Source organism: Petromyzon marinus, chromosome 29, assembly GCF_048934315.1.
Source record: "Petromyzon marinus isolate PM22_M1 ecotype Great Lakes invasive population chromosome 29, UKy_Petmar_22M1.pri1.0, whole genome shotgun sequence".
NCBI classification, from domain to species: Eukaryota; Metazoa; Chordata; class Hyperoartia; order Petromyzontiformes; family Petromyzontidae; genus Petromyzon; species Petromyzon marinus.
Window position 1 is genome coordinate 3154477 of NC_133695.1, and position 24661 is coordinate 3179137.

Consider the following 24661-nt stretch of genomic DNA (forward strand, 5'->3'; position numbering starts at 1 on the left):
CACCCCGCACCACCCTCGATTCGATTGCTCCGGAGACGACTTCCCGTATCGATTCCATTCCATCGATGGATTATTGCGTTTCCTTCACAATTTTGTGAACCGGGGGCAGTTTTAAAAAAATAAAAAGACGTAACAAAAACAAATATATATCGATGACATTCAAGCCCAATTTATAGAATCACTGCGGGCGAAAGGGGGCGCGAGAATTCGCACATTTATCACGCAATCCTTCACGGTTCTTAGGTTCCTCACCGCACGCCAGATGGCTTTTTGCTTTGCTGTTACAAGCCACGCACGCAAGTCCCAATGTCAACGGGGATGTCGATCGAGCGGGAGACGCCGTGTGAACGACGTGTGAACGGCGTCTCAAATCCACGCTGTGCTCACCGAGGCGTTAAAATGTGCGGCCACAAAGCACCCATTGCAAACATTTTTTTTTTAAAACAACCTGCCTCGGCAGCTTTCCCGCATCCTTTTTAGTTTCTCTCCTGCTTGCGTTGCGATCGAAACGTCGTAGTTTTTCGTTTGTTATTTTTGTTCATTTCTTTTAACCTATCTACGTGACTTTACCGAAAGACCCCACTGAATATAAGGCGCGCGAGTTGTGGAATAGTCACGGCGAGGCACGTGCCCTCTGGTGGACATGTATGGACACAGCAGCCTTTTGAGGAGCGGTATTGCCCGGCCACCGCATGCCCGAGCAGCTTCTGTTCGGCCGGGTAGAGGGGGCGCAAAACGGGCACTGGACGGGCTCGAGAAGAGGCGAGATCGCTGATGCGGTACGGGAGGCTGTGGAGCTGAGTGGACTTGCCGATAACTGGCACCAGCGGCGTCAACATCGGCCTCTGTGGAGGAGGAGGCTCGTGAAGGACGCTGCTGCTGCTGGGGAGTTAGGAGGCAGTCGCCCTCCAGCAACAACGGAGGGCAGAGGAGCGACGCTCACAACAACGAGCCGAACGCCGGGCGGTTAAAATACAGAAAAAAAGTTGGCACAGCAGCTGGTGCATCTGCCAGTCATCTCAGTCAACCCATGGCACCTGGGTCTGTTTCGCTTGACCTGTCAACGAGCTTTCGACACTTTACGTGGCCTCAAAGTGCACCTGGCCTGGCACGGGTGCCGTGAAGACGTCACCGCCACCTCGTGGCGAATGGCGGCTGCTGTTGTTGTTGGGTGAGCGGTAGTGTCGAGGCTAGCGCACTGGAAGAACCAACCCAGTTGAACTATTCCCGCTCACGGCCAACACCAGCGACGATTATCTGAACTTAAGTCTTGAGCCATCGCGAGGTCGACTCCGCCTCAAATGAGTACCTGGAGAGACAAGGGCGGTCGAGGGTGGTGCTGGCCACATATCCACTGGCCTTCATAGGTACTCGCTAATTGAGTTGATCACGGAGTCTCAAATCGAGTTATCATATTGGGCTCGCGGAATTGGGGCTCCATGGTGGGCAGCAGAGGGCAGTGAAGCAAACTCCATCGTTCTACCGTGCTGTCACTTTAACGCCTCCACGTGCATGCATGCACCCCGCATTCGTAAATCGAGGGAATTCCTCTGTTCAGGGATGGTCTCCAGTAAACCCATTCAGCATTTCTAATCATTTAAAACCACACTGAAATGTGACCTATAGGCAGCAGAAACACAATTTACTATTTGCAAAACTGATCTGAATCTGCAATGTTGACTTAAACTTGAAGATACCTCTTTTTTGCAGTCATGCTTGTTGTACAGTCTTGCCCACGATGTCGCTTGTCGTGAAATTGTAACAAATGCAAAACTGATAAAAAAAACGCTTGATTCGTAATTGAATTGTTTCGTCAGATCACGCGAGTACAATGCCGATGTGTGTATTGTACCCTTCACCCAACAGGCAAATAAAGTTACCACGTGAACGAGCACGTTTTTATTGCTACAGCACACCCATACGTTGAAGAGCAATCCACAACGCATACCTTAATTGTAAAACAATATTGAACTTTTTGTTAACATGATTTTATTTGATTCTCGTGCGGAGGAGCGTGTACAATACATTTGCACTGTACTTGCAAGATCCGACCCAAAATTAATGAATGACAATCAATGATTAACATTGGTTGTGAAAGCCTACAAGTTAAATTCAAATAACACTTGTTGCTGTTTTTAACTTCATAAATAGTGGCTGTCACGCGTATTTAACCCAGAACTCGAATTAATGTATGCACTGGAGAATTAAAGTGTATGGTCATTCATCATAAGAACTTGTCTATCTTCTTCATATCCTAACTTTATTTAATTATTGTCATATCTCAATAAAGTGAGAATATTCTTGGTTATTTCGGTAAAGTCACGTAGAAGGGAAATAATACAAAAACAATAAAATTCTCACGAGGTTTCGGCCACAACGCAAGCAGTCGTCCTCAGGTTGTGGCCGAAACGTTGCGTTGTGGCCGAAACGTCGTGAGAATTGTAGTTTTATTACTTTATTATTTTATTATTTCCCTTCTACGTGACTTTACCGAAAGAACCAAGAATATGAATCCCTGCAGTCACGAAAGCTTCAAATCGAAATTTAAAGTGAGGATATTAATGGGCATCGAGGCTGCAGAAACCTCTAATTTATCCACTCCTGGATGAAGCACTTACTAGGTCTTCAGATACTCCTGAGATGACACAATCTATCTCGCTCCCACGGATCAACTAATCGCTAACCCTCCGCGATCGATTGCCCTCTGTCGTAAGTAAATCTCCGTTTTATATAGCCCCCCTTCACACAAGGCCTCATAGCGCTTTACAACAGAATCCAAGTCAACACCCTTAACACGACAACTAAGATGAAAACGGACAGAGACGCAAGAGAAAATAAATGAGTCCGAAAAACTTCGACCGACGTGGCGAACGGTCTAAAACAAAGCGTTCCACGAACGAAGTCTGACGACTGGACGCTCTATCATCCATTTAACGCAGATTTGTCCGAAGTACACTCAGGTGCCCGGATTCGGTGGATCGAAGTTGCCGGACAGGGGTATACGGTTTCAGCAGATCATCGACATATAAATGTAGCAATAACTATTAATTCGATCCCGTATTTTACCGGTGTCTTTCCTTCTTTCGGCTGCCATTCCATCGTTCAGTCTCGCCCAGCGGCTATCAACCGGGCCCATATTCAGCCATTCTCGGATGCCATCAAGAGCTGTTGTGTGCGTGACCACAACAGTGATTATACCGCTTCGGAACGTGAACTCGGATGGGCCAAATGGACTTTGGTGGTGCAGGGTGTACCCCCCATCACTCCCGAGCGCCGCCCTGCTCAGACCTAATAACTTTTTTTTGAAGAGGAAAAAAATAGAAAGCTCTGACTCTTCGAAATGGACAACTACAATGCATGTAACACAAAGGACTTTGAAGCATGCTTCATTCAGTGCATAACCCATATTGCTGATAAGAAATGGAAACAAATAAAAACTTAATACCATATGGGTAAAATGAAAAGACTTTGTACCGTCATCACAATGAAAGTATGTGGAACTTCTTTCGCACTCTGTATAGCAAAATCATGCTAATTGGAGGTCTGGGAAAGGATACAGATGTAGATATTTACCAACAAATGCAGTAATTACTGAAATTCTTACCATATGTATTTTACTGTGGCTTACATGGTCTTCGTAATGTTATTGTAATATGGAAACTCAAATAATAAAGTGTTTGCAATGGGACCGCCATTATGCCTGGATATTGCAGACTATAACATTTAATTTCACTCAGTGGCAAGTGATAGTCATCTAGGCTCTCACAAATCAAGTCCTTACTAATATGAATGAAAAGAAGAAAAACACCGTGTATGGTGGAAAAGCTACTCTGAGATTGAAAAAGAAACAACATACAAATCAGGAGAGGATTGCAGCAAGCAGATCTCTCACCAAGGCTATTCAGTGACATCACTTTTTTTCCCTCCAGAAAATGAATTGGATAAAGAAATGAATGTAAATGGAGAAAGTATTAACCATCAGGTTTGCAGATGGAATAGGTATTACAACCAAGGCAAACTAACTGCAGGAGATCATTTATTAACTTAAAATGTTGCAAAGTCTGGGCTAAAGAAATTAAAGCAAAGCAAAAAGGCACATACAAGTTCAATGAACAAAATCAATCGTTGGAGGACCACACCTGGAAAACACAATGGTGTATGTATGTATATACACGTCTATGGCAATCAATAAAGATGGGCAGGGATTCAATTATAAAATAAAGAGGTGAGCAAGAGCAGGTTAAACTGAATTTAATAATGAAAATCAATACAGCAATGTGCCTAAAAAGGAGCATTTTCAATCGGTTGATATTGCCCGATATGACACAGATTGGAAAATTGGAAACTGACAAAGTAGATGAAACTAAAATGTATACAAAAATGCATGGAGAATGCATGCTGGGAATAAAAAAACACAGAATGAGGAAAACATTTAATCACAGAACATATGTAATTTAAGACACTGACTGGTAAGAAACGTGATCTTGGGTAGCACACATCGTTAGAAGGAATGATGGCTAAGAGGAGACTGGTGGTGGAATGACAGCCAAAAGAGGTCACACCCAGGAAGATGAGCAACAGAGATGAATCGATGACATTAGCACTCGTGCAAAAGCAAGAAAATAGCATCACAAGAACATGAAAGACGGCAATGACTTGGGAAGGCCTTCATCCAGCAGTGGCTTGACCATGGCTGTTGATGGCCGACTTGTAATATGTAGTATTAGGCAACTCAAATACTAATTATTCATTTATTTTAGCAATGGCACTGACAGCAAGGCATTTATACTAGACAGTAACACGTATTTATGGACGAAAATGTACACAATTCACAATGACTCAACCTGTGACATGAAAGAATATTATTTCTTTCAATGAAATGCTGCCTATATGGCAAGCAAATGCATTTACATATCAGCACCTTTCTATCTGCAGAGCATGTTCTGTGAGCTTAATATAGTGTAGCATAGAAAATAATTAACTTAATGCTACAGATAAAAGTGCTTTACTATACCGTACTTTTAAAATTAAAGTCATATACCATAGCTACAAGAAATGCAAAGGTAAATCAGAATGTCATTTAGGAATAGTGGAACAAGCACGACCAAACATAAAAAAGTATACTTGAGTTTACAATGAAAAACCTTAACATTAAATCAAAACTGTGTTCAAGTAAATATATTTTCTTAAAATATAGCCAATTACATGACTCGGAAATAATGTTACAAATGCAAATAAACAGGACAAGTGTACCTTCATATCGACAAAAATGTACGGATTCATATAGAATGAACTCTCCTGTGCTTAATATGCAGCGGTATCAAAAACTTTATAGTGTACCATTATTCAGGAACATTTTTCATTTTGCAAAGTGTTCGGATTTTTTTCCCTTTAACTCCCTAACACCAAGTGCGATTGGCCAAATTCAACAATTGTTTACAGGTGTTGACATTAACATTTCCATGCTCTAAAGTAATTTTTTGTTGCTTTTATTACACGTAAAATAGTTTGTTTTACAAAATCATGGTAATGGCATAAACGATGTCTGCCACTGACACAGTGGTCACCTCGCTTTAGACCGAACCAAATAACAAGAGTACTTAGAAACACTACATTTTGGCAAAGAGAAATCGTCAGTTAAAGCCAATAAATCCAATCCCTAAGTAGCAATGGCTGGAAGAAACTAGAGCGAGAACAATTTAAATAAAAAAATGTTAGAGGCCACTGTTGTTCAGTTTACCAAAGTAAAATAATTAAAATTTTCACAAAAACAATATTCATATTTTTCTTATTTTATTGTTTCCCTTCTACGTGACTTTACCGAAAGAACCAAGAATATAATATTCAACCGCTTTGCCTCTTTAAAATGTTTCCGACATCACATTAGATCAGACCAGTTAAACAAAATGCCAGAGAAAATATCCGCAAACATTGAATTCCTCTGAATGAAATGTTTTGTTTTGGCGTACAGTACTCACTGCAATATATTTTAGTACAACTAAAAAAAAGATATGCTTCGAGTTCAAGAGAATTTCGGGCATTTCGAACGGGTTAAATTTGGAAAATGGTGAAAACAACTTTGGATACGAGAGCTGCATACAAAGTCAAATGCTTTCTTGAATATTGACAAATTATCAAAGTCTCATTGACAAGCCACCTAACCATCTCAAAGCAGATGATCGACAGACATTAACCCAAAAATGTAAGGCTTTGTTTTGTATGCATTTACATCAATTCATGTCGGTTTTAATTTATTTATTTTAAAAAATTAATCTCACCTAACCAATATTGCAAAGAGTAAAGTTCAGCAAGTTTATGATTTTTATCTCATGAATCTTAATAGGAAATAAAAAGCCAAAAGTAGTGGGTTTTCTTTGCATATGTTAATGTATGCAATGATGCAGAACAATAACACTACAAAATGCGTACCAATATGGTGTCGAGGTATACTGAGAACCAAATGCTCTGTTCCTAACATTCACTCCAACGTGGCAGCCGAGCACACCTTAACTTTCGGTAAAATCACAACTAGGCCCACCCAATGGACAGCAACTCTTTTGGAGAAAGCATAAAATGACACGTGTCAAAACATTTAAAAAGTTAGTGTACTATTCCGTTTTATTTATTCAACATTTAATAAGGCGTTAATGGTATCACCCACCCCGTGCATTGAACTTCCGACTGGTAATAACATCCCAAAGCTGGTGGCCAGACTGTGAACTTTGCCAAAGCTTCAACATCTTGCTCGAACCATAGCCATTAAACCGAAGAAACTTGGAAAATAAGACACCAATGCCTCTGTCCAATTCCAAAAAGGCGACTCGGCTCGCATTCAAGTATGGTATTGGTCAGTTTGAAAGAGATTTTAGCTGCGAGTAAATAACAGAAAAGCATGCATTCTACTAAATTAGTAACCCGATGAAGTTCCTCATTTTGACCGCACCTGCACGCAAAAATTTTGGCTGCAGAATATAGCAAAGCACAAAAGTGGCTTGAAAGTCATTGGTGAGCGCTTGCTAAAGACTCATGCCCAGTTCTTGCGGGGCACCGTTTAGCCACATCGCCGAAAGCCAAGCAGTTGAACGGAGAGATAACGCCTTAGCAGACATGCACACGTGCATGGCTGCACGCCCACCGAGTATTTCACAAGCTGCCAAATTGGAGTGAATTCAAGCAGTTACAATATTATGAGCCTGCATCCAATGCAATGAAATGCAAATTGTACCACTGTGAAATAAACCATATACATAAACAAATAAGGTAGTTAAATAAGTGGTTATAATAACCAAAACATTTTACTTGCATTACTTGATTTTTGTATGATGGAATGGATTTAAATAAAACAACCCTAGTATGACATTGCTTATAAACAGAAGCCATTCAGGATTAATCTGGCATCGTACACACGTAAATGCTTTTAAACATTTTCTAAGCATATTAAGGCCGCTCAATCCACCTGTGCACACACGTCGAGCTGCTACTGAAAACATCTGCCTTATAGTAGTTCAGTTTTATTTTTTTTAATTATGGTTTTGCCTCACGTTGGGTAGATGGCATCAACACATTTTTAACCATAGCCGACACTCGTAGATTGTCAATTTTATAAAATCATGTTACGAATAAAGTCACCCACAGTATGGACATGAAGTTTTCAGTAAACCCTTTGAAAATAAACGTGTTGCATACAAGTTGGTAAAAATAATAATGGTTAAATATAAACAAACGTGTGTACAAGGCCTTTGATGCCACTGATTGGAATATCCATTTTCAAAAAACCCGTAGGATCACTGGGAATAATAGAATAATATTAATTACTTATTAATATTCCAATGTACAACTACAAAAGCATACACGTAAATATATAATCAACAAAGCAAAAAATGTGGCATTATAAATGTTTTCAGACCTTAACCTAAGTCTTTAATATACATACCAGTTTCCATATGTAACAAAACAATGTGGAATATGAAACACTATTATAATGTACAGCAATAAAAATGATATTAAGTGTTTGCAGGATTAACAAAAGCATATTCATTAACAACAAAAGACTTAAATGTAGTCCAGCTGCTACTAGATTTATAAGACAGTTTGTGTATAGAAAAATAAAACCAAAGTAATAATCGTATTTACAGTCCCTGAAAAAAAGAATGTACAGCTTCATTACATGCAAAATCATATTCATTAACTCACACAGCACAGATGAACAAAGGCGTTCACACCTGAACAAAGGCATTCAGTTTCATGCGTACACATATCAAGTGGAATAAACCGCAACAGACAGCTGTGCTTGGTGTACGAGGAGGTTATGAGTTAACAATACTTACGACTAATGGCAATTGTAATTTATTTTGCCAATAATTATATAAAAGAAAACATGAACCTCAGAATGCAGGGAATGGCACTTCATCGAAGTTAAAGTGTTGTATAAGTTACATATGCCAGCGCAACTAAAAATATATCATACATTTTATTAATACCTCTAATTTCTATGGAAACTATTGGACTTTTTCTTGCTTATGCTTTTATGGCAACTATGTAAAAAAAGGATTTTTTTTTTAGAAACACATTAAGTGATATTGTTTTTGTTGGTGTCGTTCAAGTCAAACTTTGAGTGTTTAAATAACAAAAGTGGAAACCCTAGCTGTACGCACTTTTGTAAACAAGCCATGTTTTTCTTTCTGGGACGGACTTTGAACAAAGCACCACTTGAAGCGCGGCACCACGGCCTCATTCTATGCCACCACACCACCACCCACGGCTGCTCGACCGTGGACTGCTGTGGCATGCGCACAGCCTCAAAACGGGCATCGCCAGGTTCACGTCTGAGCACCTCAAAAAAGCCAAATGTTGAAACCATAGTTGTGTGCCGCCTTCCGCAACATTCATCGGTGGATGACGCGTCATGGCATGTATGGTGCTTGACGCTTAATACGCTGATTAGTGTTGGGTTTTAACTCTTCCCCACAATGAAAGGTGAACAGAGAAACAAAATCAGTTCCCGTAACTTTCTTTAAGGTTATAAAAACTCAATCAATTTTAATTACGTGATATTAGTCCTAATAGAAATTACTATTCATGTTTGTTCTGAGCAACACGCACGTAATACTTGATGTGCAACTTGCCTTTAAATAGCATCTTTAGTTGTTTTTCTCAACATCAAGATATTACAAAGTCATCAAGCATCAACAATTAGATTTACAGTGTCAAGATACAACCTTAATGAAAAATTACGTAATTTAGTTTAAAGATGCCCAGCTTTGACAATGATAGAAACAATAATGTACTTAAATTCTCAATGGTTTTTATAAGGACAATTGTAATTTTAATACTGTTTTATTTTTAAGGTCAAGAACAACCGGTTGACGTGTTGAACATTGCCATTAAGGACATAAAGTGCAGTACACTGTTCCAATATTATAGTACTACCAGGATTGATTATCTCACAATTTCAAGCACACATCAACATTAAAAAGGCCACAAGATTTTGCTTTCTTCATCATAACGATTCAAATCAAACTCGGTTCATACAAGTGTCTGATGTTAGAATGTTGCACCCGCTAATTGGGAAAAACTGGTTGAGTTTTTTTTAAATCAGCGACAAGTCTAAATTAATGATTTGTAAACCCAATCAAATGTCCCTTTCATCTTCTGCCATGTGACGTGGCACTTCGCGACAACGACTAAGGCGACGTTTGTTCACACATACAGGTCCAGTTAAAGTTGGGGTCGAGAGGCCTAGTCCGTAGTTTCAATCCACACGGGTAGTTTTTTTTTATTCATCCCGATTTAATTCCCCCAAGGGCTTTGCAGAAGGTGGAGCCGGACATTCTGCAAAAAAAAAAACGTTTGTCTCTCTCTCTCTCTCCCCGAGCCGCTCTATTAAATCACTGCCCTGTGCTTGCCTCCACAGCAACCACATGCCACCCCGCAACTGTAGCAGCCCCTCAGCGGCAGGTAGCAGCACATACAGGGCGCGAGCAGGGACAGGCCGGCCAGCACAAACCAGCGCTGGCAGACACGCCCATCGCCATCTCCGTCGCACGAGCACGGGTCCGAGAAGTCCCCCTCCGGGTCCGACATGCAGTGGTAGAGCACCGTCTCGGCCAGCCACAGGCAGCTGGCACGCTCCACGCAAACGCGGGCGCGGTCGGGCGCGTCGGCGCAGCGGCGCGCCCGTCCCGGCCGCGACGGGTCGAAGAGCTCGCCGCAGTAGATGCAGCGAGCTCGCTCGCCACTCGGCTCCCCCGGGTCCCAGCGGTGGCCCCGCCGTGGCTGGCTGCGCACCACCCGCAGCTTGTTCTCGAGGCGGTAAGCGTCGACGTAGGGGTACGTGTACTCGTGCTTCTTGTGGTGGTGGTGGTGGTGGTCGGCGGCGGCGGCGGCGGAGGGCGACTTGTCAAAGGTGACGTAGGAGCCGGCGCCGGCGTCGGCGTCGAGATCGCGGCGGCACACGGCGGTGTGGCGGTAGTCCTCGTAGCCGCTCCGCAACCAGCGCTCCTCCAGGGGATTGATCCTCTCGATGAGGTCACTCTCGTTGAAGCTGACTACCTTCTGCTCTCACGGGCAATGGCGAAGAGGGTAACAAAGGCAGGAAAGGCAATGTGAATTAACCGTGGCACACCCACACAGGCCACAGAAGACGTTTTTCATTTGAATGCGTACAACAGGCTCGAGATGTGCACCTTTTGAAACCTGCCTCGGGGAATGTGTAATCCTCAGACGTGAGGAACGAGTGATTTTTCATTTGCAGACCGAGCCGTGTAAGGCAAATTTTTTGATGGAGAAAATAAACTCGAGAGAATGCAATGTGTTTAAAGACCCTCTGAATCTAATAAGAAAAGTTCTCATTCTATCTAAAGTTGATTGGATTTCCTGTTCAAAAGATTGCAGCTTTATCAACGTAATTTCTGAAAGTTCCCAGCAGGTGGCAAACCAAATGCATGGAGCATATACAATGTGCTTGCACACATGCAAAATACATTAGTGTTCCGAGCGGGTCCACAGGAAATGGTTGTCACAGACGCACTCTGGAAAATAGGTTTGGTTTACAAAACTAAACATCAGCATACACAGGAGGAAAATGGTCATTTCCTTCAGCATCAAACAACGTTAATTATTAAACCGTGTGTTTATTCCGTTTTCCAAACAAGAAATGTAACAATGGTTGGCGTTTGTTAGGAGAAGCCGCGTGCATCTTTTACAGATTGGAAATGACAACGGCGTGCGGCTTCCGAATAAGCAAAGGGAGATTACTAAACGTACGCAGCAGGTTTTATAAATAAAAAAAGACTGCCAAGGACAACGGACATGCCCCAGTACAGAGTGTTTTTTGCAGGTGCACTCGGATTAGTCAAACCTGTCACCCTGTTTACCAAGTAACCCCCCGTGAGACCGTGCATGTGGCCGCTCTTCCGAGAACGTTTACTGACAAAGCGCAAGCCCGTTTCCTTTTCCAGGTGAAATAACTTACAAGCTATTAGAGGGCCAGCCGTTTCCCTTTTTAAGTTGTACCGTTCTGAACATGCCAGAGGCAACTGGCACCATTTTACAGTTGTACTTTCAATCAGAGGAATCTTACATTGCAATCATCAGCGTTATTACATATACAACAGCACAAATGTTCACGTGTATAAAGTTGACAATATTAGCAAATAGTTGCTGTGCAACACGTTCAGAAATATACATTGTATTGAATATCTGCCTTTATATTTTTGTCATGCATAACAAGAGGTCACTGAACAAAAGTAAATAATTGTTGGAAGGACACAGTTAGAAGAAAACGCAGCATAAAATGTGAAACTAGGGCAATTGCTGAATGAGGATTTGGGAAAAAAATGTTTACGAGATAAATAAATAAAGATGAAGGTGAACAAAAGCAGAGTTTAGTGTCTTTGGAAAATTTAATGTGATGAAAAGCAGCACATCCTTGTGCCTGTAAAAGAAAGTTTTTAATCAATGCATATTACCTACTATGACATGGACCACAAATTGCAGACACTGACAAAGAACGCAAAAGCTGAAAAAAACATGCAGAGAATCGTGGGGAGATGCACGCCTGTAATTGCACGCGGAGACGGAGAGAGAAACACGGTTCGGAGAAGAAACACAAGTTGGATACATCAGCTGTCAATGATAGTGGACTTGGGTAAGGACCTATCACGAGAAGGAATAATGGCCGATGGATAAAAAGACAAAAATAAAAATTGGTTTTCTGTATCGATACAACCACTGCTTCCCCCCAATGTTCCGTTTGGAATTGATAAAAGCTACCATACTGCCTCTACTCGACTCCTGTGACATCGTGTATAAATCAGCCCCAAGTACTGTACTGAAGAAGCTTGATTCCATCTATCACTCGGCCTTAAGATTTACATTGAACTGCCCATATAGGACTCACCACTGTGATCTCTACATTGGGTCAAACTTAACATCTCTTAATGTTCGACGGCTTGTGCACCAGATCTTCTTTATTCACGATGTACTTACAAAAAAATCCGCAGACTACCTGCTGGATCTCCACTCTGTTTCAAAGAACAAATTTGACCTCAGATCTTCACTCATTTACCAGCTTCACATTCCCTATTGCCGTACAAAAACTGGAGGAAGGGCCTTTGCTATCGATGCCCCCAGGGTCTGCAATGCTATTGCCAATAAACGCAACTTGAATCACTACCAATGAGATCTTCTCTCAAAACTGCTCTAGAGGAGTTGTACACCCCTAGCTGCCACTGCTATTCATTGGCGTAAAATAAAATAAAATGTTTCGCTCCGGATGACGCTGCAAAGTATTATCTGTATTTTGATTTAGCGTGCTGATCTTAAAGGTGCATTGAAAAATTTGATACTCCGACTGATGCTTCTGTTGTTGTGGAGTAACTCATGCAACCAGCTATGGCTCTAGGATTTGGTGTTACATGTTATTTATGTAGTTTATTGTAAAAGTCGGTCACAGTCCCTATGATCACTGTTACATTGCAATTATGGCTTTATTTTTTGGTTATTTCGAAAACGGTTTTTGGTTTGGACATGTTTGTTTTGTTGTAGTACGGAGTTAGACTGATGGCTTTAATCTAACTTTTCATGTGGTTGTTGTTGTTTGACTTGCATCCCACTGGGATTTTTTTGCACACAGCGTTGGTGTACGGTGCTTTTTTCAGGAATATTTAGCTGTTTTTTTTCATGGATTTTCTGTTTGCACAGTCACATTAAGATTTTTTCTTGTTCGTGTTTTTGTTTTTTTGTTTGTTGTGGTTGCACCCGATTCAAGAGCCGAATGGCTCACAGGGCTATACCAAAAAATAACTGAAACTGAAAAAAAAACTGACTGTATGCTGAACTTCTCTTTTACAACGTATGTAGCCAACCATGCTAAAATCAGAGGTGTGGGGGAAGGACAACAAACTAAACACAAAAAACTGTTGTACAAAATTAGTTTTCAATCTAGATGTCACAGTGCATAGCTCCAGTAGCTTCCTAATATCGGAAGAGCATTCCAGACGGCCACAGAAGCGCATCTGAATGCGAGCGATGCAGTGACCATCTTTTGTACGATGGTTGAGTAAAAAGCTGCTGCAAGGATGACTGGAGTTTGTGTGACAGAATGGTATTACTCAACGGAGAGAACATGCTGGGAAAGACAACCGCCACAAAGATGGCATGGCGAGACGAGGTCTTGTGTAGGAGTGAAGCGCATTGTGGTTTTACGACAGCATAAGGAATTCCAATGGCCTGGGGAGGCCTTCATCAAACAGTGGAAAGGGAATGGCTACGCTTGTCAACAATGAAGCCTGAACAAGTGTAAAATTGCTAACGTACAACTCGTACAACTCTCGCTTTAATCTCGCAGACAACGTAGCCGAAAAAATAGTAAACATCTTTGCACGTCCACACCTCTCCAGCTGCGAATGGCTCAACAATGCCACCCGATGTTCATCTGGTCGCGGTTGGAATGAAGGATATGACGAGTGACAAAACCAAGTGGGGACTCAATGAAAACTTTAGGGGGCGTTAATCCAAGCCCAGCATTTCTGGCTAAAAAAAAACTTGAGAAGCTGACTTTTTGAGGGTCTTCAAAAGAAAGCACACTTTGGTTACAACGCCGCACGTCACATCCACATAACATGGCTATTTTAGTGGTGGGGTGCCCAAGCATTTTATCCATAATGAAGGGTTTTTTGGGTTAGATCGCGTAAATATATAAACGTGTCGTTAAACCCACCACCACCTGACACCGCCAACTCGTAGGGTTTGTCACGTACACAAAACGTGCAAAATAGTCACTACTTCAGCACACCGGTGTGCTGGAGAGTAAACCCACACATTTCAAATTAGAGTACGACATTTCGCTGGTGATCACAACCAGCTTCATCATCAGGCAATAGCCATAATTGTGAAGAAGTCCTCCTCCTGAAGAACCCCATTATTTCCATGAAGACATTTAGTCCATTTACAGCTTGAAATGTTACATGCAATTGTAAAGGTTAAGAAAAAAACCACGGCTGAATTCAACAAATACCACAAAGCAATTCGGGAAACATGCGATCTAATGCAAAAGGAGTGACTAAACTGGAACTGCCTGGCACGTGACGTTTTTGCATAGCACGGAGATTGCAGCCAACGCACAAGCCAGCATCGCTTCGCAAAACTGAGCTTCGGGGTAGTGCGTTTAAATTATTTACATTTACGGGTAAATTGTATATTTCAAGGACATACAGTGTAAACTAAACTAATTTCTATTTTATTAGGTAATAAAATATAAATTAATTTTATTAGGCAAGCGACCTGGCCACAAATGACAGCTCAACAAAGTGGCTTATCACGTGCAAATTTTAAGGAGCCAAATACTCTAAACACGTCGATTCTAAATTTGTAAAAACCGGAGGACCCGGAGAAAAATCCATGCGACCACGAGGAGAGAGAACACGCAAATTACAAACATATAGCAGGCGTTAGGGTCTGGATCAAACCCACGACCCTCCCGCATACCAGGCGAGGTAGTCAACATCTCACCACCGCGGCGGCGCCCAGTGGGAGGAGGAGGACTGGGTGAGCAACAGTTGAGACGGACCTGTACAACGCGCTCTGAAGGCAGCTGCACCATGTGGCGGTAGTCCTCGTGCGCAGGCCGCACCAGACAGCGGCCCCGGCACGGCTCGACGGGCCTCGGCGGTGGTGGCTCCCTGCGACTGGATGCCGAGGAGCTGTCGGTCGCCGTCTGCCACGCCAAAACGAAGAGACACCGCGGAGAATTAACACGGGCGCCGACCCAAGTCAAAAATGCAAGTACCATCAAGGATTTCGCTCAAACTTGGTCCCGACAATGTATGTTCATGACTCTGCTGGATGGAAATTATATAATATTGCTGGCAACGGAACACTTTAAATACCTGACCTACATAAATGCGGCTGAGCCTTGTTTTCTTTCCGTGAAATGTCCCACTCTCGAGGCACACAGAAAAAAAATGTACGATCATTCTTTGGAGTCTAAGGAATGATCATGATTTGTCTTGCCTCTGTGAACACGTGGGAACATGTCCTGCACATTTGATTTAAAAAGCTCCTTTGTTTGATGCTTTAATGTAAAAGTTTGCGGTTAGCAATTTCATGCAGGTGTGAAGATTAAGCAATATTTTAACAGATTAAAATAAATTATAAGACTTTTCCTGCAGGCTGCAGCATTTCAGATATGTAACTGCCACAGTAGTCAGGTCCACTCTGTGCCCTGTATGACAGCATTAAGCCTATAGGTTCAAGTTCAGAACAGGATCTTCTAAGTTTATTTGGTTCAACATGAAAAAGCACTGGAATGTTGACACATGGTAAAGTCCACCAGGGGATCAAACATAACTCTGAATGAACTTACGGCATTGACCTGCTGCCTTCTAACCCCCCCCCCCCCCCTCACAAATATTAAGCCACTGCAAAAATCACATCAGGCAGATGAGATCGCAAATTAAGCACAAGCCACCAATTTTTTCCAAAGATGAGACTAGCTACCCATCAACTGGTGAGAAAATTAAAACATGCATTAAAATAAAAATAAAACAATACAGCATTGTAGTCCCAATGGAAAGAAAATTTAAACTTGAAAATACAAAGAACTTAAATTCGCACAAAATGTTCTCTTTTTAGGCAATGTTACTATTTTCTTGGCATGCTATGGTAATTACTCTCCGTCGTGTTTGGAACACCTGTCTGCCATCGCCGTTAATTCCGAGGGCTAAAGGTTACACTAAGAATTCAGAAGTGTGGAAAGAGTAAGGTCAACTAAATGCAGCCTATGGATTTTTATTAGAAAGATGCCAACTTTCAGAATGACAAAACATCAGAAAATTTGACTAATTTTAGACATCTGAAAATTGGAATTTGCTTTAAATATCTGAAACGTATAATGCATGGCAAATGTTTAAACAAATTATCAATAAATACACAGACAGCTATCATATCTATGCTTTGGGTGACAAGTACAAAGTTCTATTGTTTTTTTACATGAAATGTATGTTTTTGTTTTTAAACAAATGTTGTAACAAAGATGGCTAAACTACCCACAGGGAATGGATAGCAAGACCAAAAAAAGTTGTAACAAAATATTTAATGTTATGTTAAAAAAAACCTTTTTTTTATCAACACACCGCACAGCCACGATGTTCACTCTGCAAAAAGTATGACTAATGTGTGGTGGGAGGTCAACAAAGAATACACAGAAGCAATGGGCACGTTTAACAAACGTCGAATTCAGCTCTTGAGCAACTGTGAAAATTAGGGAAACACCCACCCACAGTATGTCACAGAGTAGAAGTTTAACTTTTTTTTACATTTTCCAGCTGACGATCTGCAAGAGCACATTTTGCCATGTTAAAAGTCAGAACGGCACTATGAAATGAGTTTGGACTTTAGAGAATCTAAGTGTTTCTATTGGCGATGCCAATACTGTACCAAGCGCCGAGGCCCCAACAGCTGCCCCGCAGCCTTTTCTAATGCATTCAGCATGTGAGCTATGCAGGCAGAAAAATGTAAACACAAATAGGCCCCGATTGAACAAAAAACTGCTCACTTTAATGTGCCCTACCCTATTGCCAATCCCCTTTAAACTTCATTACCCGTGTTTGTGACATGTTACCCGTGTTTGTGACATGTTAAGTAGGCTGCACTTCCCGTGAACAGCAGCAAAGGGGGCTATGGCTGGATGCAATTTAAACAACAATAATAATAATGAATTGTACTTTAAACAAAAGTTGACGAAAATATGTTTTCAGAGGTCAAAATGGTGTTGTAGATATTCCCTCCCCCCCCCACCTCCATTGATACCGAATCGAAACAACAAAAAAACATCGCTTTTAAAATCATCAATGAATGGATGGAATGCTCTTGGGGCAATGTTTACTTGACAGCTGAAATCCTACCGGTCTGTATGGTGTTACGAGTGAGGCACCGCCAAATGTGCAAGCTGCAATCAACCCCACTTTGTGACGACTAGTCACCCTGGCGCCTAGTTTTGTGTGTGTGCGCGCATGTGTTATTTGCACACATGTACGTGTGTGTGCGTGCTGTTAAACCAGACTTTCTCACGTAAGAATAAACGAAGGAGATTCTACTACATAGGTGGCTTGTAGCCAGGAACACAAGGAAATGCTGCTTTGTGATGTGCAAGTTTAAACCAGTGCAATGCGATGAAATAAGCTCATACCGCTACAGGGTGAACAGCATCCTACAGTGCTGGGTAGGGAACTTCCATCTTTTTACCAAAGCAAAATTTTGATTTGGCAAATATAAAACCTGTACGGTCAAGTACACCCAGATGTCATGAGCAAAATACCCCCCCCCTCCCCCTTGTCTTCCTTGAGCCTGAGAACCGAGCGAAAAGAAGACTGCGGCAAACGAATTGCAACAGAGCGGAAGCACCAGCTTCCACACCGCCGCCGACAGCCTTGCGCAACAGGCAACTTCCAAGAGGCAAGCAGCAGAGGCAGTGGTTCCTTTTTTTGAAGGAGCAGACGGCAATTTGGAGATCCTCTTAGATTTAACATTCCTCACAAAAACCTGCGTTAGGCATCAGGCGTTTTTCCCCGTCCACCACCACCCCCCACCACCACCACCACCACCACATATTATTTACATTGCCAGGACCTGTAATGTGGATAATGGCACAGGCTTTAATGATGCAGTGCAAGAAGTCAGTGGGTTTAGTGTGCACATGTTTGAAAGGGAGTCTAAAAACCAGCAAGCACACTTTTGCCATTGCCGGCAGAATGGATTGCAGTTGTAGGGAGAACAGTGTTTTTGTGTATGCTGCGGGACGGAAATTCTTGCGGCAATCATTTGTAACATAATCGAAAATTGCAACCCAGTTGTTTGCACAATTGGCGAGTGGTGACTTTCCTCGAGTTCAATGACAATTGGCCCTCCTTACCGCCTAGGTTACGCAATGGCTCCTTAGCCAAGGGCAAAGAGCAAGGCAGTGGAACACCTACCACAGCGACGAGGCAATGTTTACACTGTACACAAAGCCTATGAACAAGCAAAACTCCATATGCTCGAAAACACACATCTTCCTGGAAAGATATGGCTGATATTTTTGAGATGCGTGTACTACTTACGGTGTGAAAGGCTACGTAAACGATTAGCGTAACATGCGAGTAAGAAATACGAGCTTAAAGGTTAAAATAAATGAGAAAAATTGCTGCCAGTGACATTATCGATAGTTTCTTAAAGTGGCTAGGCTAGGCCCAACAATAATACAATGATCCCCTTTGTTTTACCGCCTCAAAATAACGATTACCTGTGAATGTTTTAATGACATCAAAAAGAGTTTGGCATTAGAAGTACCCCCTTCTTTGGGGCTTGAGCCTACTGAATTTTTCCACCAATCCCACATAATTACAAAATGAAAGCCAGATGTGCAGGGAAAATATCAAGCAAAAAAAATCATGAGCTTCAAAATGTTAAAACAATGTCCTAGTCTTTGCTTCTAGCCCAATGGTATTTTTTTATAACCTTGAAAAAGGAGAGGGAAAAAATGCCAAAATAAGAAAGCTAAATATGTACAAACAAATTAATCATAACAAAACAAAATGAGAGTATTGGTCGGTTATTTATTTACAAGTTATGTTTGAGACTTGGCATCTATACTTGTGTGCAATTTTGCTAATTCCATGCCCAACCCAGGCTTTGTACAGTTAATGTGTTTTCCATAAGGTCTACATTCGGCTGGTATGAGCACATAAAACAAATGTATAAAGTATCGCTCATTTTTAAGCCGACTACCATGGCAGGCTTTTACACACACACATACTGTACACGTTGCCATTTCATTTCAGTTACTGGAAAAATTTGGTCGCAAAAGCAGAGATGTTTTGTACATCTGTGCGAAAGAGAAAGAATTTGAAAGCAGGATGTGATTTTTAAATGTGATGGGAATGAGGCCAAGTGGAAAAGCATGGAAAAGATATATATACTTAATGCCCCAAGTCAATGCAGGGCTGTTGCAAGCAGAAAGGTTAACATTTAACAAGCAATGCAATTAGTTCAGGAGCAAGCTGACCTAACGGGGGAAACACAAGTCAGACATTCGAATGCAATTATTTGATTTGTTTTCAATGTATTTACTTTATCATCGGTGCAAATGAAACACACAGTCCACCGGGACGAAATAACGAGACAAGCACTCACGGTGAAGACATCGTCATCCCCAACTTCAGATTCATTTTGCAACGTGGAAGATGACGTTGTGGACCCTGCTGGAAGACGAAGAGCAAATTACACGCGACAACAAAATGCGTGCCATTACAGAAAGATTTAAAATAGTAAAAGGTACACCACACACACCACTAAAGCCCATTACAAGCAAGGGAACACTCCTTTTGTAAAGTGGAATTTGGCCCGCATTTCTTACACGAATGTATGAAATGACAAGACCTCAGCCTATTACAGGTCAAATGTGAAGTTACTTATTGCAGCACACCAATTTGTTCCTATAAAGCGTACTTATAATCCAACTTTCCAAGTATATCGTCGACCAAGTAAAAACGTTATTCTTCGAATAGCTTAGAAAGACAAATAAAAACACACATGTGGAAAAAAAAAGTATGCCATGACACTTCACTATAAAATATTAAATTGGTCAGGATACATTTGCAGAAAGGATGAAAACCAATGGACACAATCAGTGGCAGAAAGGCAGAAAAACATATGAGCGAACGACCACAGGGGAGAAGGAGAATGACATCAAGGCACATGTGCGCGGTTAAGATGGATTGCAGCTGCGCAGCACGGAGGCAAGTGCACTTTTTTATCAAGGGGGAGTTCTAAAAAAAAATGTATTGCTTAAAACAAAAATAAATTGTCAAAACAAGCAAGGAAAGGGCATGACAATGCGTTTACAAATCGAACCTCACAGTGAAGATCAAATGAAAAAGGGAAGCGCAAAGCAGAAAAAAAATGAAAAACCAAACGTCCCGTGACTTCCTTTACCTTCGCTGAGGTCCTCAATGGCCTTGCGCACTCCGCGGTCAAAAGCGCGAGCATCCGCCGGGCTCTGGAAGGTCAGGCCAAACTTCTGCTCGTCAATCTTCCAGTGGTGGAAGATTGGCGTTACCTTGTTGTACACCACATCCTTCTTCAGGACACATTCCAGCACGACCTGTCAACGAGGCGAGTGGTCAGCGGTTAGCGGTCCAGGCGAGGGAGTCTGAGCGATGAGCAAGGTGGTGAGGTGAGACGGGCTCACTGCGGAGATTAGAGAAGTCGTCTTTAAAGACGGTGGCTTTTGGATGACCCTGTTCAATTTAATCTGACAAGAGGCCCCCTTTAATCATTCTTAAGTAAAATACGTTGTACACATAGGAAGTCTGTTTTAACAGCAATTGATGGATTCTACGACAGAGTAGTATTTATATATAAACAATATAGTTTTAATATATGTATGCGTAGCACGAACATGGCTCACCGTGAGGTTTTGCGTCACGACACGAATGTGTGTAGCGCCCTACCCTTTGAAGAATTTCCACGGATAAATGTAGTTGTGGCATGGCATGTGAAGGCCAACTTTTGCTCAGTAAGTCACAGAATGCTCCCAAATTGACAAGAGTCTAAAAATCAACATTCCGTCCTAATTTTATACTGATTGTGCTATCATTGTCGTGTCATATGAAATGAAAAATTCAAGGTTGGAAAAGAGTCCATGGATAGAGATAGTACATAACTAATACTGAAACATCTTAAAATGGCCTCTTACACTAGTGTTTGCAGATTTTCACCCACTCTGCTGAAGAAAGATAAGTTAATTTTTAGGCAGTCAAACCAATAATTTTACTTATCAGAGATTGAAAATTGGCCAAACTAAGTAAATAAACATATTGTGATTTTTGGTTGTTATTCAAGCCACTTGTAATCTGGCTGAGACCATCAACTCAGTAAGACTTGAGAATCCAGTTGATTGTATCGCAGACTGCTGCCACGGAATGTAACGGTACCAACTCAGTGCTCTGAGACCTCTGAGTTCGCAGGCCACCTCCAATAAACTGCATCTTTTAATGCTATGGCTACAACACATGATGTAGGTAAGATTACCAATCGGCTCAATAAAAAAAACCTTAGGGCCAAGAATAAAACCAAATCATGCCTGATTATTCTGTGTATTTACAGTTACCATAATAGTAATATTAATAAATTTAAACAAACAAGTGTTACGGCTCTGGACTGATGAGCAGTTTTCAACTAAATAAAGGTTCAATTTAAAATTTGATGCAGTAAACGTCTGGCAGACCGTTAAAAGATGCAATGCAAATTTAATTTGCGGAAGTCATTTTTTTTCACATATATATAAATTATAATCTGGATAGCCTTTCAACGGTTTCTGTAACTAATTTATTTGTATTCACTGTCAGGAATACGTTCAAGAATGTACAACTGTATACATTACTACATTGTTGCCAATTTAGTTGGCAGCAGAGGGCAGTGTAGCAAACTTCATTGTTGTAGTGTACGATGCCGCGTCTATGGTGCACGCCTTCACCAACCCGCACTGACCAATACTTCGACTATAATGAGCCAAGAATGTGTTTGTGTGTAACGCGCATGACGTCACTCCACATTCCCCCCCGCCACCCCCCCCCGCCAACCCCCCCGTCATCAATAATCATGAGTGGGTGGATTTTTACACTCGCGCAGAAGGTCGAGCGGATATAACTTTTTTTCGAAAATTCGCTTTAAGTTTGACGTTTCTTAATTGAAAGAGAATCTAATAAATAATTATATGAATCTAATAAATAATTCTAAGAAGCAACAAAGTGGATTTGGTGTCTTTTTTTCTTCAGCACTTGAGACTAAAAGTAAGTCTAATTTATGCTTCTGCATGATGGTAAAATAGACATTTCTCGGTGATTTTCCAGATATTGTATCGAATTCCCATTTATTTCAACCTCAGCGACCGAAAGCAGAAGAGAATAAAGTATCAGAGCAGTGAATTTGAACAAATTGAAGGTCAGTTATATACAGTTCTAGTGACATGAAGCGAGGTGTTTTATGATGTACTTTTGTGCAAGATTCACTGCCATTAAATTTACACAAGATACAATTATACTCTGCTGAATTTTTTCGTAAATATTACAGATTCCGCCCTAGGATGGGCAAACAAGCTAGTGGTCAAATAATGACATTGTGTGGGGGGGAGGCCCTCATCCATAAGTGGTTTTGAAAAATTGCCACATATGTACATATGCTACCAGCTTGTGAACTTCTAAATTGTTGTCCTTTCGCAAGTGTGTTCTAACACTGGGCAAATGCGTGCCACCCCCCCCCGCCCCCCCCCCCCACAATTCAACTGCACCCGCGTGGAAATAACTTTGGACACTCTTGAACGGCAACGCGAACATTATTCACCAGCTTATCCTTGAGACGTTCTCCCAGGATGAGGAACTCATTGCGCCCGGTCTCTTCATGGTGAAGCACTTTGTAGATGCCCACTCGGCTGATGCCTCCGCCAGCCAGGGGCACCCAGCCACCCGTCGAGTCGTCCCGCGTCATCACGACAGCGCGCACGCGAACGATGTAGTTTTCACTGTCGCGCAACAGGCACGCGTGGCAACACAGGGCCAGTTAGTAAACCCATTAAACTTGGCGGGCCACAAAAAAAACACACCGCCTATATGTGTTTGTGCGCACTGCTAACTTGCTTGTAGGAGGAATGAGTTGCGTGGTGTTGCACGTGCGAACATAAGAGGATTGAAGGACGTGCGTAGGTGCGTCATTTTGTACATCTCAAACATTTCACTTAGAATATTACGACATCGTGTTTTACATTTGATGGACAAAAACACTAAACATGTGCATTCTCTTGAGTCTATACAAAAATAATATTCCACCGCTTTTATTGTTGTATCAGTCGCAGTCATGAATAGCCATGATTTATCCACGGCTGTATCAAGGGTTCCCTCAAGCCGTCAAAAATATGAGCCCACTGCACCATCCCCACCGGCAAATCCTCTCTGGCACATGCCCTCCTTGGGTTGTAACTCCGTTGTTAGTTCCAACCGCTGGCAATCATGCCTTCAAATGACATGTTCTGCCCAGCCCAATATTCTTGACAGAAAATGTCATGTCTCTAATATATTTTCTCTAACTTGCAAATGCCATCAAATTCATGTGTCTCCCCCGTCCCCTTTCCTTCACTCCACGCTTATCTGTACACCTCTCTATGCGTCATATGCACGCTTTTGCAGCATTTGCTCAATTAACTTAATCAATAACAATGTTGGTTAATGCTGCCACCATTTATGCATGCCTATTTTTCTGCAAACCAATTTTCACAAAACACCTTCGAACATCATTACAAATAGCCAAGTTGAAAGTGTATTCTTTGGTCTATTCGGTGAAGTCACATACGTGACTCTACCGAATAGAACCAAAGAGTATGGATCCTTGCAGTCATGAAAGCTTCAAATCGAGAAGGTGAAAGTGTCTCCGTGCCAAACTCACCATCTAATATGTACTTTGTTAATTCCTTCAACATATGTTATATATGTTCAATACAATCATGAAATCAAACCCATGAGCCTGGATATAAATTGTTTGTGCAGATCATTGGGAAAAGAATAATGGAAAATGCAGAGGTCAACCAACCACAGCAGTAAGATGGGTTCAGGATTTAAGGTTTTTCTCCCATTTACTCTACCACAAGCAAACCAAAAATTGGTTTCTGAAAAATTGTAATGAATATCAAATACCATTATGCTTGGCCTTTGTAGACTACGAAAAGGCATTCGACCCAGTGGAAATTGATGCGGTCATCCAAGTTCCTATAAACTAAGCACACGCTAAGGCCTAAATAACAACTATTTTGAAATAATCAGTCATTATTTTTGAAGACTATTCCAAAGCAGATTGAAGGGAACATTAATGAAGAGAACTCAAAAACACCAATCATCTCCTTTTTGTTGCTAAAGCCTAAACTTGTAAACAACTATCCTTAAAAAATTATTCAGTAAGTATAAATTGATCACTTCCAAATGTACAAGGTTCGCAAAGTCCTGCCAAGATTTTTTGTACGTGCAGAACTTCAGTGCTTCATATATTTTATTACTTCCAGGTTTATAAAAAAAAACAGAATCAGCCTTTTTTCTATACAAAAAAATCCAAATGTGTTTTGCCTGTAGACTTTAAT

At 41.5% G+C, this 24661-nt stretch overlaps 1 protein-coding gene across 3 annotated transcripts in view; it reads right to left on the reverse strand.

The window, feature by feature from the left end:
* Positions 1 to 4235: 4235 nt before the first annotated feature.
* Positions 4236 to 24661, reverse strand: part of LOC116947342 (sprouty-related, EVH1 domain-containing protein 2-like) — a 34193-nt gene continuing 13767 nt past the window's right edge. For 2 of the 3 annotated variants that reach the window (XM_032962969.2, XM_032962971.2), the window contains exons 2-6: positions 22882 to 23059; positions 20473 to 20641; positions 19672 to 19739; positions 15071 to 15217; positions 4236 to 10554 (exon numbers count right to left, since the gene is read on the reverse strand). In XM_032962969.2, coding sequence (XP_032818860.2) covers positions 9883 to 10554; positions 15071 to 15217; positions 19672 to 19739; positions 20473 to 20641; positions 22882 to 23059 — 1234 coding nt within the window. In that variant the 3' untranslated portion in view covers positions 4236 to 9882. The remainder of the gene's footprint in view (positions 10555 to 15070; positions 15218 to 19671; positions 19740 to 20472; positions 20642 to 22881; positions 23060 to 24661) is intronic. The other variant, XM_032962970.2, reaches the window with a different exon arrangement.